Raw genomic sequence first — 16,359 nt, 5'->3', positions numbered from 1 at the left:
CTTTGAGAGGACTCTTTCGGGGACAAAGGGAAAATCTAGACCGAGACACACAAAGCTGGAGGGGTGTCTGAAGAAGCTACCTGGGTCGCCATTACAGGATGGTAGGACATTAGGGGTGACAGATGTGTGTCGCTATTTTTAAATCCTTCTCTCTCTCTCCCATGTTGTATTCCAACTGCTAAGGAAAAACTCTTGGTCTGAAGGAGGCTGGGGTCACTCTCAGGGTCACAGTCCCCAGCGCAAAGAAAGGCAAGAGCCTGAAACCCAGCTGGGCCTGCAGGGCAGTTGGTGTATGCAGGGCACTGCGAGCGCGTCCCAGTCTCAGAGGCAGATTCCTCCTTGGGACAGGGGAGGGTTAGAGGCCCTGGACCGGAGCACTCAGACACGAGAAAGGGGACAGAGGTGCCGCTAGCCCTGCCACTCTCCAACGTTCCACCACCCGTGGGTCACACGGAACCCAGCACCCAAAGAGAGCAGCTGGCTTTGGTTTTTCCCAACTCAACACGAGTTGCAGATTGTGGCTCTGTACAGTTAAACAGCACAGGATCACATTGGCCAGGGAACAGAATGGGGCTTATAGAGAGGAGCATCACTGTTCCTTACCTGCACTCGGAGGGGTAAAATGCGCTGTGATCCTTACACCTGAACCCCCTCACACACTTCCCGACTGCCTAAGGCTGGAGCAAACAGCGGCCTGAGTTCAGGGAAGACAGCAGCACGCAGCACAGGGAGCCCCAGCAAGCAGTGATAAACTCATGCTGCACTGCAGCCATGCTTGCAGCCCCGAGCTGGCAACACCAAAGAGCAAACCAAGTATGAAAGTCGACCGACGAGTTCTCTGCGCAGCTCTAAGGCTGGAAACGCTACAGCACTAACACTGGCTTTTCGGTAGGGCTGCTTGCCAGTGGAACCAGAGTCACTGACCCAGCAACCAAGGAACACGTATCCCCCTGCATCTCTCCTCACCTTCTCCAGGTCTGCACAGCTGCCGAAGTCCTGCTCAGACAGGTAACTGATCAGGGACTGTCCTTCCGAGGGTCTTCGGAACATCCCTTCCCCCGAACTCAGGTACTGGCCAGCATCTAGGAAAGCAAAAGACAAACAAATGAGGCAGAGGCATTTTGCAAACCCACAACATTTAAGAGTCAGAGATCGGATCAGGCACGATTCCATTACATAGCCCCAGCCAGCCCGTGGCCATGCGGCACCATGCTGGCCTTAACACAGGAACGGCCAGACTAGATGACGCATGGCTAGAGCCAGTCAAGCATCCAGCCTCTGACAGTGACCACCAGCAGAGTATTCAGAGGAAGGGGCAAGGTACCACAGTAGGCAGGTTGCAGAGGGACAGCTGATCCCAGAGTCTCATCCGATCCCTACTAGTGAGAGATCACAGCTGCTTAACTTTGGCCACTCAACTCTGCTCCCCAGCCCCTTCTAGCTGCTCTTAGATTTAGAGACAGGCAGAGATTTCAGAGCACTGGCCTCAGACACACACGAGACACCATGCTCACGTGCAAATCCCCACATGTGCACAGTCAAAAGCGGCCCTGCAAACGTGCGAGGACCCAGCACCTGAACCCAGCCGTACCAGTGGTTTAATGGGGGAGAGGGATGGCTCAGTGGTTTGAGCATTGGCCTGCTAAACCCAGGGTTGAGAGTTCAATCCTTGAGGGGGCCACTTAGGGATCTGGGGCAAAAATCAGTATTTGGTCCTGCTAGTGAAGGCAGGGAGCTGGACTCGATGACCTTTCGAGGTCCCTTCCAGTTCTAGGAGATTGGTATATCTCCACATATTATAACCCTTTCTGCTCAACTCACCGTACTCCATGTAGAGGGAGCTGGGCGTGCTCACTTCGCTGCTCTGGGTGGAGCCAGAGACATGACCCGGCACCCTCAAGGCGTCACCCTGGGATTCTTTGAGAGAGACAAGAGCAAGGACGCTTGTCAATAGCAGAAGGGCCCATCCGGGTGATTAACCCCAGCCCCTTGGGACACAGTGGAAGGGAGCAAACGGGACATCACAAGAACATACCCCCCACTGAAAAAAAAAGAAAAAAATAGAAAAGGAGTCGGGGGGAGGGGAGAGAGGAGAAGTCAGCCGGTCTCCAGGGAGAAAGGGGGCAGAGAGCTGTACTGCATCCAGGCCAGTTCCAGGAGGGGGCAGTCCCGGGGTGAGGCACTTCAGGCAGCTAGAAGGCAAGTTGGCAGACAACAGGCAGCAATTCACAGCTTGCCAGGATTCATCTCCCAGAGCTGCTCCTCCATTGCGCTCCAGAGGAGAGGGACAACGGGACAGCGTGCAAGAGCCTGGGAAGTGCAGAAGTCATTTGTTCCTCCAGCTAATGCAGCAGGGGACAGGGGCACAACTAGGCAGGAGGCCCCGCTCGCTCGCTCCTGTGGTGGCAGGGCTGGGAAATACAACAGAGCCTGTTGGGAGCACTCAGCCCAGAGTCGGGGAGCACTCTGCACCTCCCAGCCTTCAGCAGCGCCCCCTCTGGCAGAGAGGAACCCCCAGATGGTCCTGCTGGGCCACAGGGTAAGAGCAATGGGATCCTGGGGACTCAGCAGTCCTGGAGGGGGGGGATCAGCGGGAGGAGGTGATCTCCAACTCCCTCTAGCCTCTGATTATAGCTGGGGAGAACAGAGCCTTCCAGGCCCAGTGGAGTCCCGGACTTTGCAGCAGCCAGGGCCTAAGGACTCGGGACCTGCAGCCAGCAGAGCACGGAAGGGTTGGGAAGGTGACCTATAGGTGCTGCACCCGGCGCCCCACCCTCCGCACACACACGTGACGCAATTCACACCCTCACACGGGCAGAGCTCTTCGAGGGCCTGCCTCTAGCCGGCCCGATCAGAGGTGAGCACCTACGGGAGGCTGCAGCCCCGTGAGCCGGCCCCTGGGATCGGATGGGTTGCTGCAGAGACCAAATGACTTGAGGTCTGACTGATCCCAGAAGGGAAGCCCTTGGCTGTCGCTGGCATGAAAACGACAACGGAACACACACAAGGGAGCGGGGAGAGCAATGGGACTGGACACGTGTGATGTGGAACATGCAATAGCTCCAGGCACTGGGAACAGGGAAGGGACCACTGGTGTCAACTCAACTGGCAGAGCAGCTCGCGGTGCCGCGCCGTACCGCTCCCCCAGTCCCACGCTTAGGGCTCCAGGGCCCAGAAACACACCAGGCAGCACAGGGCATGCGAGACTGAGAACGCCTCTCCTGCTGAACGAGTGTAGTGCTGGTGCAAGGATCAGACCCACAGGCCTGGGGACTGGCCGGCTCTAAGCAAAGCACAAGCAGCTGCTGAGCAAGCTCCCGCCATGCTGCCCGGCGGGCATGCTTTAACCCCAGGGGTGAGTCTCCAGAGACTGATCAGTGCCAGCTGGGAGGTAGCTACCAGGTGAGACCAAATCACTTCCCTGAGGCCACAAAACAGCTTTCAGGTGACCACACCTGACCTGGACGGGGTTTGAATCAGTGCTCTAGAGGCAGATGCTCCATATCTCATTACAAATCCCCAGAACTCAGCAGACCGCCCCTGCTCAAGCACAAGGTTCCAAGAACTCATCTGCCACAGAGCAAAGAGCCACCAAAAACCGGCACCGAAACAGCCTCAGGGCCACTGCCTGGCCGAGTGCATAGAACTAATCTCCAAACCCTAGGGGAGATGCCAGTTCTCTGAGCAGCAGCAGCACCAGCACCACACAGCACGCTGAGGCAGGTCTTCTGAGAGCCCACAGAAGCCAGGCATCATAACCTGCCAGCTCCATGGAGAGCAAGTGCTGCAGCAAACGAGGTTGGGAGGGGACAGAATCTTGCAGAGGTTCTGTATGAACAGCTGGCATGGCCTGGTGCATCTGCCAGTACGCCCCACCTGGGACACCTTTGCAGACTGCTCAGATAATATGCTCAGTATTTCTAGCCAAGGAACTCATAGGGCTTCGTAAACATTAATGGTTCACGCCTTCCTATGTCCCAGAAGGAATAATCCCCATTTTATGGAGGGGAAGGCGACCTGAAGCATACAGGTGAGTGGCCTGGTTTCCGAGATACTGAGCACCTGCAACTCTGTGTAAATCGGGTCGTAAAACAACTTCCCCTGGTTCATACAGCAAATCCGAGCCCAGACGACAAGCCAAGAGTCTGATCTGAGCACTACACCACAGCTGTGGGCGGAGTGCTCGGTGCTGAGAGCACCACGTGCCCGGGAAATGCTGCTCCCAGCTCTGCTCAGCGGATATCCTCCCACTGGGCAAAGGGGAAGAACTGCTGACTATTCAGAAGTATGGGCCATCCCTCCCTATCCCTTAGCCCTGCACAAGGGGTCCGATCGAGCCTGGTTTCCAAAGCAACGGGGAGAGGATGGGAGCCAATCCAGGGGCTTATCGGAAAACGCCACATAGTGCCATGCAGGGAAGCCAGCTGCAATTCCTGGTCCAGCATGTTATGGCCCCAGACCAAGCAGGGATCCTCAGTTAGGCCACATGCATAAACCTGGGGCTCCCTCAAAGCGCCATCCGCGACTCGGGGAGGGAGCGGCCTTTCTAAGTTGACACCAATGTGATAATGGAAATCCTGAACTCAATGCAATGATCACTGATGAGAGGGTGTCTACTGGCTCCCAAACCTGCCACTGGATCTTCTATTATAATGGTGATATCCCTGAGGCCTCCTGGGCAGACAGCGAGGAGGAGGAGGAGGAGAGCATTACGGAAGGAAGAGAAAACAGAGAGAGAGAGAGACTGGTTACACACCAAGACAGGAGCCCCGTCTTCTACCTGAAGGGGCGGCCCCTTGGGAAGCAGCCTGGCCCCCCATTACCCACCCAACGAGGCCCCAAAAGGCCCAGCACTCACCCCCACAAAGGGAATGCACGCATCCAGTCTGTTCTGCCAATCGAACCAGATGAGGTTCGATTGGTAGTTACAACACAGGACTGTCCCTGCATTCTGGGCCCCGGTCCCAGCCAGGGCCATATCTGCAGTTCGGATGAGATCCTGGAGAGAAGGTTCAGGGAGTCCCTCTGGGGGCAGCCAGGCTAGCACCACAGCAGCGCTGCCAGTTCCTAAGCCCTTAGCGAGCCAGGGAGAGAGGGGTAAGCCAACACCTTCCGCCAGCTGACCAAGGGAAGTGAGGCTAGCCACCAAGGCGGGGACTGCTGGGTGTTCAGGGCTGGGTCCCAGAGCTCTGCTGGGGGAGGTAGGAGGCGTCCCTCTCCGTCTCTGGGAATGCAGAGAGCTCTGTACAACGGATAAGCAAAAGAGCAGAGGCCACGCTTCCCCAGCTAGCTGCACATGCATCCCCTCCTTGCCTATTTCAGGCACTGCCCAAGGCCAGGCCAGCAGCTAACTTCAGGTCCCCAGGCTCCACTGGAAGAGAACATTGCAAGGCCTTTAATTAGCTCGTTCCCTTCCTCCTCGCCCAGTGCTCAGATCACCCCCTAACGATGTACAACACCAGTGATGACGCCCACTGAACTCTTGTCCCGAGATCGACGTCCCACCCACCGAATCCCTCCCCAAACACCGCCCCATCATTACCGGGAGTTTTCCCAGAGGCCACGTTGGTATCGGAGTGCGAGCGTGCATGGCTTCTCTTGAGGATCCCTTGGGGGGTTGATGTCTGCCCCTCCGAAAAGCTGGACCTGCGCAAGAGGCTCATCCCTCGGCTGCCGCCGCTCGCACCCTGATCCTCCAAGGAGGAGATGGACTCCGGCTTCTGGGAGCTGCTGGATGAGAACAGGTTGGAACTGCTGCTCTTGTTGCTGTTGGTGGTGCTACTGCTGGCGCTGCTCTGGCTGCTACAGGCCCGGCCCTGCCGCCCCAGGTTCCCAATGGCCAGATACTCCGGCCCGTCATTGGTGTCGCTCTGGGTGTCATCCTGGCTACCTGCCCAGAGGTCCTCGCTCTGGCTGGTCACAGTGCTGGTGCTCATCTCGCTGACTGAAGAGAAGGAGTCTCTGGGGGAGGAAGCACTGAGCCGGGGGAGGCCAGGTTGGCCCAGAGGGGATCTGTCCTCAGGCAGCAAGAGGGATACGTTGTACAGGGCATTTTCCAGAGGCTGGCTCGTGCTGCTGCACACGGAGGAGCTTGCCGGTCTCCTGTCTGGACAGAGGCAGGAGGTAAAGGTCACACACGAGTGCACCAGAGACCAGACGAGGGCAACAAGCACATGGCTCAACACACCAACAAACCCAGCGCAGCAGGGCATGGTCAAGGAATCGCTGGTTTTATTAAAAATCCCTTCCTCCCCACCACTCCCCTAGGTCTTCCAGACATGTGTTGGAAGCTGAAAACCAAGGCCCATGTCCTCACTGAAGCTTAATTTCCATCCACCACACTGGGGTGTTATTGCAGCGTTGCTTAGGAAGGCTGGGACACACAGGAACACTGGTTTGCTGTTGTCGGGTGGTGCAGGAGGGCCAGGCACAAAACCTACTTTTACTGTGCGGTAGTTTGGGAAGTCCTGGCGTGTTATCATCAATTGCTCGAGTGGGCAGGGCTCTGCATGGCCACAGTAGCATAACTTGTAATTAATAAATTAATCCATTAAAATATTAGAATATAAGAGACTAATATCTGATAGATAACAGGCTAAAAAACAAAAACAAAACACACAGCTTAAGATTTAAAGCTGAAATGTAAGAAACCTATGGACTTAGGCCTGTCAGATATTTAGCTTAGCCAAATTAGGCTTTAGGATAAGTTAGCCACGTTATAAAGATACATTAGCATAAGTAAGTTAATAATAAATCTGCTGAGCTTGTGTCTATGTTTGTATGCTGAGGTTTTGAATAATAACTGCTGAGTTTGGATAATCGTGGCTAGAAGAGATCAGTAGACATCACAAGATGACCGTTGATAGCCGGGGTGAACTGTTAGCGAGTTCCTTAAGATAACTGCATGTTGCTACGGTCATAAGGGGACATAAATGTTAATAAGTTGAAAGAGGAACTATCCAAGTAGCCTATCACATGACAAGTCCTCTAGTATTATCCGGGTGACAGTCCCAAAGATGGACATAAGGGGGTTTAACCCTCATGCATATTAATGAGCTTTGGTGGGCATATGCATAACTTCTTATCAATACGAGCTGGCAGATGGCTGGAGGTCAGTTTCCTGACCCTCCACAGGAGCCGGCCACTGCACCATTCTTCAGGCTTCCAGCGGGAGAGGCAGGTGTTATTGGGAACACTGGGGCTGGACGTGGTTTTCTCTAACCATTGCAATCTATGCAAAGTTAAGTTAATTGGGGTGTGCTAGCTGATCTGATTAAATGAGATGCTTGTTTCCTCCATGCTCCTCAGATCTCCAACAATGATTCCAGGCCACCTGGTGGCGTTAGCCCTAATGTTTTAAATACCGGAGGAGCTATGAAGCTCCGACTTTTGCCTAACACTAGAGTTTAAAAGGGGTTATCAATATTAGTCAATCCCATAACCAATAAAGGCTACAGTAGCTTGCAGTAGGGTTGCTCAGGAAGCCTTAGTGACACACACGTTACTGCAGGGACTGACTTTTCAGGATAGATCTAGCCTGAACTATGCACTCTGCAAACAGACCCTGTATGAAAGAGAGTAAGTCGCATTCGGAGCATCCCACGAGCCAGAACACACAACCCCCACTCCTGTTACCTGACATGCTGCTGGAGGCTGGTTGGTGCAGACTGGAGAAGGATCCAAAGTACCTGTGCTGTGTGTAGTCCATAGGAGGGTTACATACAGAACCAGGGAGGGCTGTCAGGCTTTGACTCTTCATAACAGGCAGTGGGGCCTCACTCCTTCTGAGAAACTAAACAGAGGCAGCACAGTTAATAAACCAGAGCTACAGTGTTAAGTAACAAAGGGAAGCGGACACGGAGCCCTGAAAGCAACAACTGTTGAGTCAAAGAGGAATCAACAAGCAGTGCCCAGCGTGAGTGCCTGTTACTAACCGGGGAGGACAGCTGCAGCTCTGGTGTCAGGTGGGATGCTGCCAGCTCTCTACTAGGGAGTGAAAAAGCCATAGTAAAAAAGGGAACCAGCCCATTGTTCTCAGTTAAGCAGCAGGCTCCCATGTGGAAACTACCAGGCTCTCAATGTGATGATCCAGGGCCAGCGGAGGGACCTGACACACACACAGCCATCAATCCTGCTGCGCCATCCAGCGGAGAGAACTCGGCCACAATTTAATAAACAGTCACCAGGGCTTCTCATCTGGGGACCTCAAAGCTCTTTGCAGAGAACAGGGTGGGGTGGGAGGGGGAGGCATTACTCACCCTGCTGTACAGACAGGGAAACTAGCAAAGGGGTGAAGTGACCAGCACAAGGCCGTAAAGGAAGTCAGTGCCAGCAGAGGCACAAATAAAACCCAGCTCTCCTGGGCCCTGAGCCCACCCTCTCCCCAACAGGCTGTATACACCAGTACATCTGTGTCCTCCCAGTGGCAGTCCTGGTTCCTGTTACTGTGCCAAGATTTGAACGGGTAACACACATCACATTCCACCTGTAATTCCTAGAAAACCCACACACCGAGAACTTGAAGGATATTTTCAGAGGAATGACTGGTTCCTACCACCCCCCACTAAAATGTGGATCTTGGAAGACAATCAAAACAGGACGTGACCCGGCGTGAGCCCCGAATGTCCTACTCCATTAAACAAAGACACCCCCATGCCCACTGCAGCCTGTCTTCAACACCACACAGGCATCACCTGCAGAGAAGCCAGCTCCTAATCAGCTGTTTCCCATCTCTCTTCTAGCCCCTTCCCCGGCCAAGGAGTAAAAACCTTCTCCAAGGGGCTGTGTGCGCTCTGCGTGAGACACTGTGCGAGGGAACCACCGTTCAGCAGGGAGAGATGGAGACAAAGCAGGGGCCCTTCTCACCATGGACGTGTCAATCTGAGCCAGAAGTCGGGGGTTGTTCTGCTCCACGGCCTCCAGGCACTGTAACATGGCTGTGACGTGGGCGTCACTGAGCAGGAAGGCAGCGTCTGGAAGCAAGCAGCAGCTGAAGGTTGGTCACGCTGGTGAGATCCATGGCACCCCGCTGCTGCCCTCGGCAGACAGGGATTTGTGGTGTGATGCAAAGGGGACTGTGCAATTATTTATTACGTGACACTGGAGACAACCTCCCGGTCCCTCCCTGAGCCAGAGCCTTGGCCAGCTCCTTTGCACCAGACAGAACAATTGCAGAACAGCCTCTCTGCTGTCATGCTAGCTAGGATAAGATGACAATCATCTGGGCATGATCATATGGGATCAGGAAGACAGACAGACAGACACCATGGCAACAGCTGTCCCAGGCAACAGGCAAGGGGTTCTCTCACATGGCTGTACAAGAAGTAAGCAGGGCTGGGTATTGTGGGCCAGTCAGGTTCTCAGAGAGCTCCTGGGAAGCTCTGTAAGTGCTGGATAAAGGGCCAGTGGCGGACACAAAGCCCAGTGATAGCCATTGGAAAGGTGCCAGTGACTTCAATGGGCATTGGAACAGGCCCTAAGCTGGTACCCAGGGCTCAGGTCAGAGTCCCTGGACAAGGCAGCGCTCCAGACCCAGTGGCCAATCCTGAGCTGGGATATTCCTGTTTGATGCTGCTGTTATGCCAGAGCCTTCTGGTTCCTTTGTTTGAATTAGAGCTGGTGGGAAACAGTTTTCCTGTCCTGCCAGAATTTATCATTTAAAACCATTTTCCTCTCTCAAATTGGGAGGAAAAGGCAAAGTCTCCAATTTTTGCAAACCAAAAATCTGAAAAAAAAATTGGATCAGGTCAAAACGTTCCATTTTCTACCTTTATTTTACTTCACACATACACCCCCGCCCCTCCAACAAAATAACTTAAAATTCTAAACAAGTCATTTTGAGCCAAAAAAATGAAATTTGTTGTTTAGAAACACGTCAAAATGGGTTTTAGCCCACGAAAGCTTATGCCCAAATAAATTTGTTAGCCTCTAAGGTGCCACAAGATCTCCTCGTTGTTTTTGCTGATACCGACTCACAATTCTGACATCTTTTGCAAACAATGCTCGAGATGGGCAATTCACCAAAACTGACCCTTTCCGGTGAAGAGTTTTGGTTCTGATGAATTGGTATTTTCCGACAAAAAAGCTTTCCATCAAATGCTTCCCAGCCAGCTCTAATTTCAACCTAGACAGACACAGGGTGGCTCAGGAACAAAACCAGACCTTGTACCTCTGCTGCCCCCACCTGCTTATAGGCCGTACCTGGCATTGGACATTGCCAGAAACAGGCTCCTAGACTGCAAAAACCATTGGACTGATCCCTAGCAGCGCTATAAGGAATCCTAATCCTCCCCCACGTTACACGTTATGGAATCCCCCACACCCTGGCATTCCCTGGGCTACAGAATTTCCTACCCTCCCCCATCCCAACATTCTAGGTGCTACCAAAGCTTGTGTCCCTGGCTGGAGAGAAGGGCACGCCTAGATATTCTCACGGGGGGAAAGAGATTGTCTCCACGGTGCTGTTTACCTGTGTAGAATTTCCTGATGTACTGTCTGTTCTCAAGCAGCGGCTTCAGCTGTGCGGAGAGGCAGTGGAACTGCAGACTGTGCTGTAGCCACAGCTCCGCTATGGCTTGATCACCTACGCCATCTGCGCTTGGCTGCCCATTCTCGTGCAGGCTGATGAACTGGAAATGGACACCACACACAAGTCAAGTCAGACAGAGACTAGTGAAAAGAACAGGGGTATTTGTGACACCTTAGAGACTAACAAATTTATCTGAGCATAAGCTTTCGTGGGCTACAGCCCACTTCATCAGATGCATAGAATGGAACATACAGTAAGAAGACAGAGAACATGAAAAGGTGGGAGTTGCCATACCAACTCTAAGAGACTAATTAATTAAGATGAGCTATTATCAGCAGGAGAAAAAAACTTTTGTAGTGATAATCAAGATGGCCCATTTCAGACAGCTGGCAAAAAGGTGTGAGGATACTTAACATGGGGAAATAGATTCAATTTGTGTAATGACCCAGCCACTCCCAGCCTCTATTCAAGCCCAAATTAATGGTATCTGGTTTGCATATAATTCAAGTTCTGCAGTTTCTTGTTGGAGTCTATTTCTGAAGCTTTTCTGTTGCAAAATTACCACCTTTAAGTCTGTTACTGAGTGACCAGAGAGGTTGAAGTGTTCTCCTACTGGTTTTTGAACATTCAAACTAGATACACCTCTACCTCGATAGAACGCTGTCCTTGGGAGCCAAAAAAATCTTACTGCGTTATAGGTAAACCATGTTATATACTTGCTTTGATCCACCAGAGTGCGCAGCCCCGCCCTCCCGGGAGCACTGCTTTACCGGGTTATAATCAAATTCGTGTTATATCGGGTGGCATTATATCGAGGTAGCAGTGTACCATTAATTTGGGCTTGAATAGAGACTGGGAGAACAGGCAGTCGAGTGATCTATCTCGTCATTCACTCCCAGCTTCTGACCAACAGAGGCTACGGACACTCAGAGTATGTTGTTCCATCCCTGCCCATCCGGGTTAACAGCCATTGATAGACTTTTCCTCCACAAATGTATCTAATCCTTTTTTGAACCCAGTTATACTTTTGACCTTCACAACATCCCCTGGCAATGAGTTCTAAAGGCTCATTGTGGATTGTGTGGGAAAGTGCTTCCTTCTGTTTGTTTTTAACCTGCTACCTATTAATTTCATTGGGTGACCCCTAGTTCTTGTGTTATGAGGAGTAAATAACACTTCCATATTTACTTTCTCCACAAGATTTTATAGACCTCTATCATAGCCCCTCTTAGTTGCCCAGTCACCCTGTTTTGTGAGATCCCTTTGTAACTCTTTGCAGTCTGTGTTGAATGTAACTAACTTGAGTAATTTTGTATCATCTGCAAATTTTGCCACCCTCACTGTTTACCCCTTTTTCCAGATCATTTATGAATATGTTGAATAGGACTGGGCCCAGTACAGGCCCCTGGGGGACACCACTATTTACCCCTCTCCATTCTGAAAACTGACCATTTATTCCTACCCTTTGTTTCTGATCTTTTACCAGTTACTGATCCATGAGAGCTCCTTCCCTCTTCTCCCAGAACTGCTTACTTTGCTAAAGAGCTTGTCAAAGGCTTTCTGAAAGTCTAAGTACACTACATCCATGGAAGCATCCACACCCATATGTTTGTTGACCCCTACAAAGAATTCTAATAGATTGGTGAGACAAAATTTAACTTTACAAAACCCGTGTTGACTATTCCCCCAACAAATCATGTTCATCTATATGTCTGATTATTCTGTTCTTAGTTTCAACCAATTTCCCTGGTGCTGAAGTTAGGCTAATAGCCAGGATCAACTCTGGAGCTTTTTTTAAAAATTGACTCCACATTAGCTATCCTCCAGTCATCTGGTACAAAAGCTGATTTAAATGATGGGTTACATACCAGTTAGTAGTTCTGCAATTTCATATTTGAGTTCCTTCAGAACTCTTGGGTGAATCCCATCTGGTCCTGGTGACTTACTATTTGTTCCAAAACTTCCTCTATTGACAGTTCCTCAGAGCTGTTACATAAAAAGAACGGCTTGGGTGTGGGAACCTCCCTCGCATCCTCTGCAGTGAAGACTGATGCAAATAATTTGCTTAGTTTCTCTGCAATGGCCTTGTCTTCCTTGAGTGCACCGTTAGCATCTCTACTCTCCAGTGGCCTCTCTGATTGTTTAGCAGGCTTCCCGCTTCTGATGTACTTACAAAATTTTCCTGTTAGTTTTCGGGTCTTTGGCTAGTTGCTCTTCAAATTCTTTTTTGGCCGGCCTCACTATACGTTTACACTTGACTGGCCAGAGTTTATGCCCCATCCTTGACCTGGTCCAAAGCTTAGTCTTGCCACTTAGCAACAGCATCATCACAAATGACGAAGCGTCCCTGATCTGAACAGTGGTACGGTCCGATTGCTGTAGCCCGTTCCCCCTAGTGCTTATCCCCATCTCTCAGTAGGTCTGGTCCCAGCTGAGGCTGCATGCTCTTTGGAGAAAGGACATGGTCTTTTGTCTATCAAGAGCTATGCCGTATTTCGTGACCTCAAAGCACGTGACACTGTTTTAGGTTTTGTATGAAGAGTTCAGGACAAAGCGGGGGCAATTGGTGCCAGCTGTGGTAGCAGTTAGTGAAGGAGCTGCAAATGACCCTGAGGAATGAGACACCAAAAAACCTGTTTCTCACAGACCACATGTCATCCATGGTCTTGGATTGAACTCTGCCAAGCCTTCTGGGATGCAGCTTGTACAGAATACGAGGCTGCATACTTCTGATCGTCCCCCTTAGTTTATGGGGCACTGAATTCACTCACAAATTAAACACGGTAGAGGGATTATAACAAAATGTCTCCTCCCTCAGTCTATCAAAAGCAAGACAAGAGGATCACTCCAAGGAAGCGAATGGCATTTTGGGCTGTATAAGTAGGGGCATTGCCAGCAGATCGGGGGACGTGGTCATTCCCCTCTATTCGACATTGGTGAGCCCTCAGCTGGAGTAGTGTGTCCAGTTTTGGGCCCCACACTACAAGAAGGATGTGGGAAAATTGGAAAGAGTCCAGCAGAGGGCAACAAAAATGATTAGGGGGCTGGAGCACATAACTTATGAGGAGAGGCTGAGGGAACTGGGATTGTTTAGTCTGCAGAAGAGAAGAATGAGGGGGGATTTGATAGCTGCTTTCAGCTACCTGAAGTGGGGTCCAAAGAGGCTGGAGCTCGGCTGTTCTCAGTGGTAGCAGATGACAGAACAAGGAGTAATGGTTTCAAGTTGCAGTTGGGGAGGTCTAGGTTGGATATTAGAAAATACTATTTCAATAGGAGGGTGGTGAAGCAGTGGAATGGGTGGTGGAATCAGGGGCGACTCTAGGTATTTTGCCGCCCCAAGCACGGCAGGCAGGCGGCCTTCGGCAGCGCACCTGCGGGAGGTCCCCAGTCCGCGGATTTGGCGGCGCGCCTGTGGGAGGTCCGCTGAAGCCGCGGGACCAGCGGACCCTCCGCAGTTAAGCCGCCGAAGGCAACCTGCCTGCCGCCTTCGCGGCAACCGGCAGAGCGCCCGCCCCCGCTCCCCCGTGGCTTGCCGCCCCAGGCACGTGCTTGGCGTGCTGGTGCCTGGAGCCGCCCCTGGGTGGAATCTCCATCCTTAGAGGTTTTTAAGGTCAGGCTTGACAGAGCCCTGGCTGGGATGATTTAGTTGGGGATTGGCCCTGCTTTGAGCAGGGGGTGGGACTAGATGACCTCCTGAGGTCCCTTCCAACCCTGATCTTCTATGATTTTATGAACTCCCCTGCCAGGATGTCCCAGCTGCTCCATGGCAGGCAAGCTGCAGCCTAACGCTTCAGTCACTCAGTTAATCGTGAGAACCAAACTGTGCACCCTAGTCACGCTTGGCTGGCCAGGGAAAGCAGCAGCCTTGAGATCTCCAAGCCAGCTCCGTCCTCCAATCCCAACCCCGCCAGAACTCACCTTCTCCACGTGATGAGCAGAGCGCGGGCTCAGCTGGCGGATGTCTTTCACAAACTGCCAGTAATCCTTCTGCCTGCAGTACACCTGCCCGGAAAACACACAGTTAGACGCCGCCTGATAAACCCCACCACAACGCTGACAGGTGCTGAGCGACCCGCGCTGTTAATGCGACCTTCGGCAGCCTCTCGTGAGGTCGCCGCGCCGCTCAGCTGACAGCGCAATGAGTCACTCGCAGGCGTTGATATGGGTCAGAGAGAAGAAGGGTGGCCCAGTGGTTAGGGCATTAGGAGACCTGGATTCAATTCCTGGCTCTGTCACAGGCTTCCTTGCATGGCCTTGGGCAAGCGTCTCTGTGCCTCCATTCCCCATCTGTAACATGGGGATAATACGCTGCCCTGCCTCACAGGTACGTGGGGAGCATAAACTCATTAACCCGCTCCTAACACATGCAGGATGTGGATGAGTCAGCCGTGCCAGTAGGACACCCAGTGCTTTCAGTGCCAGCACATTCCACTGAACAACTGCGGAGTAACACAGCACTTCCCACCCCTGGGGTGCAATAACCTGCTCTGGGAGACACAGGGCAGGAGATGAGCAGTGGGGCCCGGGATCTGCATGACCCTAGAGCCAGCTCTCAGGCCCCACTGCAAACGTGCTGCTCTGGGGGGAAGTGGCGAGCAGCTTACTGAACCACACCTCCCCTGCCTGCTCTTGCAGCAAACCATTCCTCACACAGCCGGCCACAGGAGCAATTCTCAGGCACAGGGCTGCAGGAGCAGCGCACTGGTACTGTCTGTGTCTCAGCTTGCAACACAGCCCACCGGGGCCCCTGAAGAACCATCAGCGGATGGCCCCTGGCACTCAGCAGGCCGGAGCCTCTTTGTAAACAGGCACAGGGAGCAACAAAACAAGAAAAGGGGAAAAAAAGGAAAAGCGAAAGCGAAAGAGCAAGAGGCCGTAAAAAGAGAGGAAGAATATGGCCAGGAAAAAGCCAAAGCATAGCAATTGCACGGGGGTCTGGTGTGAAGGGGAGAGGGTTATTCATTAATCCACTGCCATGGGGCCCAACAAAAGGAGGAGGCTGGCAACTAGCACCTGCACTGCTGCTCAAACGCCCTGCAGGACGCACGTTCTGCCCGTTGGGAAAGCAGCGCGGGTTGGAGGATGCAGCACGAGGAAGGTGAGGCAGTGTGGGGAACGTTCCACATAAATCTTCCTCCCCACGCCAGCCCCAGATACCTCTCACCTCCGAGTGTCAGAGTGCACGGGGCAGAGAGATTCATGCGTAAATTCAGACCTTTCTCCCCCTTACGTCTGCCTGGTTACTTCATGACCACCATCACCACCTGCTTCACGCTTCTGTGCTCTACCGCGCAACCCAGGGGAAGGGCTACCGTTCAGGCTGAGACCTGGGTCTTAAAGGGACAGCGTCCCATCCCCTTGCAACAGGGCCATGGTTAATTTAAATGGTGAGCTTTCGTGACAGGAAGGAGGGAAATGAGGACGCTGACTCTTCTGGACTAAAGTGGAACTTGCCTCCTCCACGCCAGCGCTGGGACCACAACCACGCGACTGAATCAGAATTGCTCCCCACAGGCTCGAGAGTACAACCCTCTCGTTAAGTCCCAACCTAGCAGAGGTAGTGGGCTTGGTTGCTCAGAGGCAGAGGGAAATGTTCCCCAGATTCCAGCTGCTTTCAAGGTAAAGCAGATCTGGGAATGGGGACATTTGAATGCCGTTTGCCGTGTTAATTGCACGCTTGCCTCTCCACTCGTTCTCTTGAAATTTTTGCTGAGTTCAACATTGCACAAGTCACTGTTATCAGTGTTCTCTTTCTTAACAGCAGCACAAACTGGGAAGAACTTTCTGATCAGACAGCAGTGCAAAAGGAGTCTAACTTCAGGGAGGGACAG

At 52.4% G+C, this 16,359-nt stretch overlaps 1 protein-coding gene across 4 annotated transcripts in view; it reads right to left on the bottom strand.

Annotated features, from left to right (window-relative positions):
- Window positions 1–16,359, bottom strand: part of RUBCN (rubicon autophagy regulator) — a 51,633-nt gene that overhangs the window by 21,764 nt on the left and 13,510 nt on the right. For 3 of the 4 annotated variants that reach the window (XM_045031201.1, XM_045031202.1, XM_045031203.1), the window contains exons 3-9: window positions 14,447–14,530; window positions 10,469–10,628; window positions 8,866–8,972; window positions 7,636–7,792; window positions 5,543–6,106; window positions 1,822–1,917; window positions 967–1,082 (exon numbers count right to left, since the gene is read on the bottom strand). In XM_045031201.1, the coding sequence (XP_044887136.1) occupies window positions 967–1,082; window positions 1,822–1,917; window positions 5,543–6,106; window positions 7,636–7,792; window positions 8,866–8,972; window positions 10,469–10,628; window positions 14,447–14,530 (1,284 nt within the window). Of the gene's footprint in view, window positions 1–966; window positions 1,083–1,821; window positions 1,918–4,629; window positions 4,675–5,542; window positions 6,107–7,635; window positions 7,793–8,865; window positions 8,973–10,468; window positions 10,629–14,446; window positions 14,531–16,359 lie in introns of all 4 variants that reach the window. The other variant, XM_045031204.1, reaches the window with a different exon arrangement.

This window comes from Mauremys mutica, chromosome 9 (genome assembly GCF_020497125.1).
Source record: "Mauremys mutica isolate MM-2020 ecotype Southern chromosome 9, ASM2049712v1, whole genome shotgun sequence".
NCBI classification, from domain to species: Eukaryota; Metazoa; Chordata; order Testudines; family Geoemydidae; genus Mauremys; species Mauremys mutica.
The sequence above is the reverse complement of the archived record's forward strand: the minus strand, read 5'-3'. Positions and strand labels throughout refer to the sequence as shown.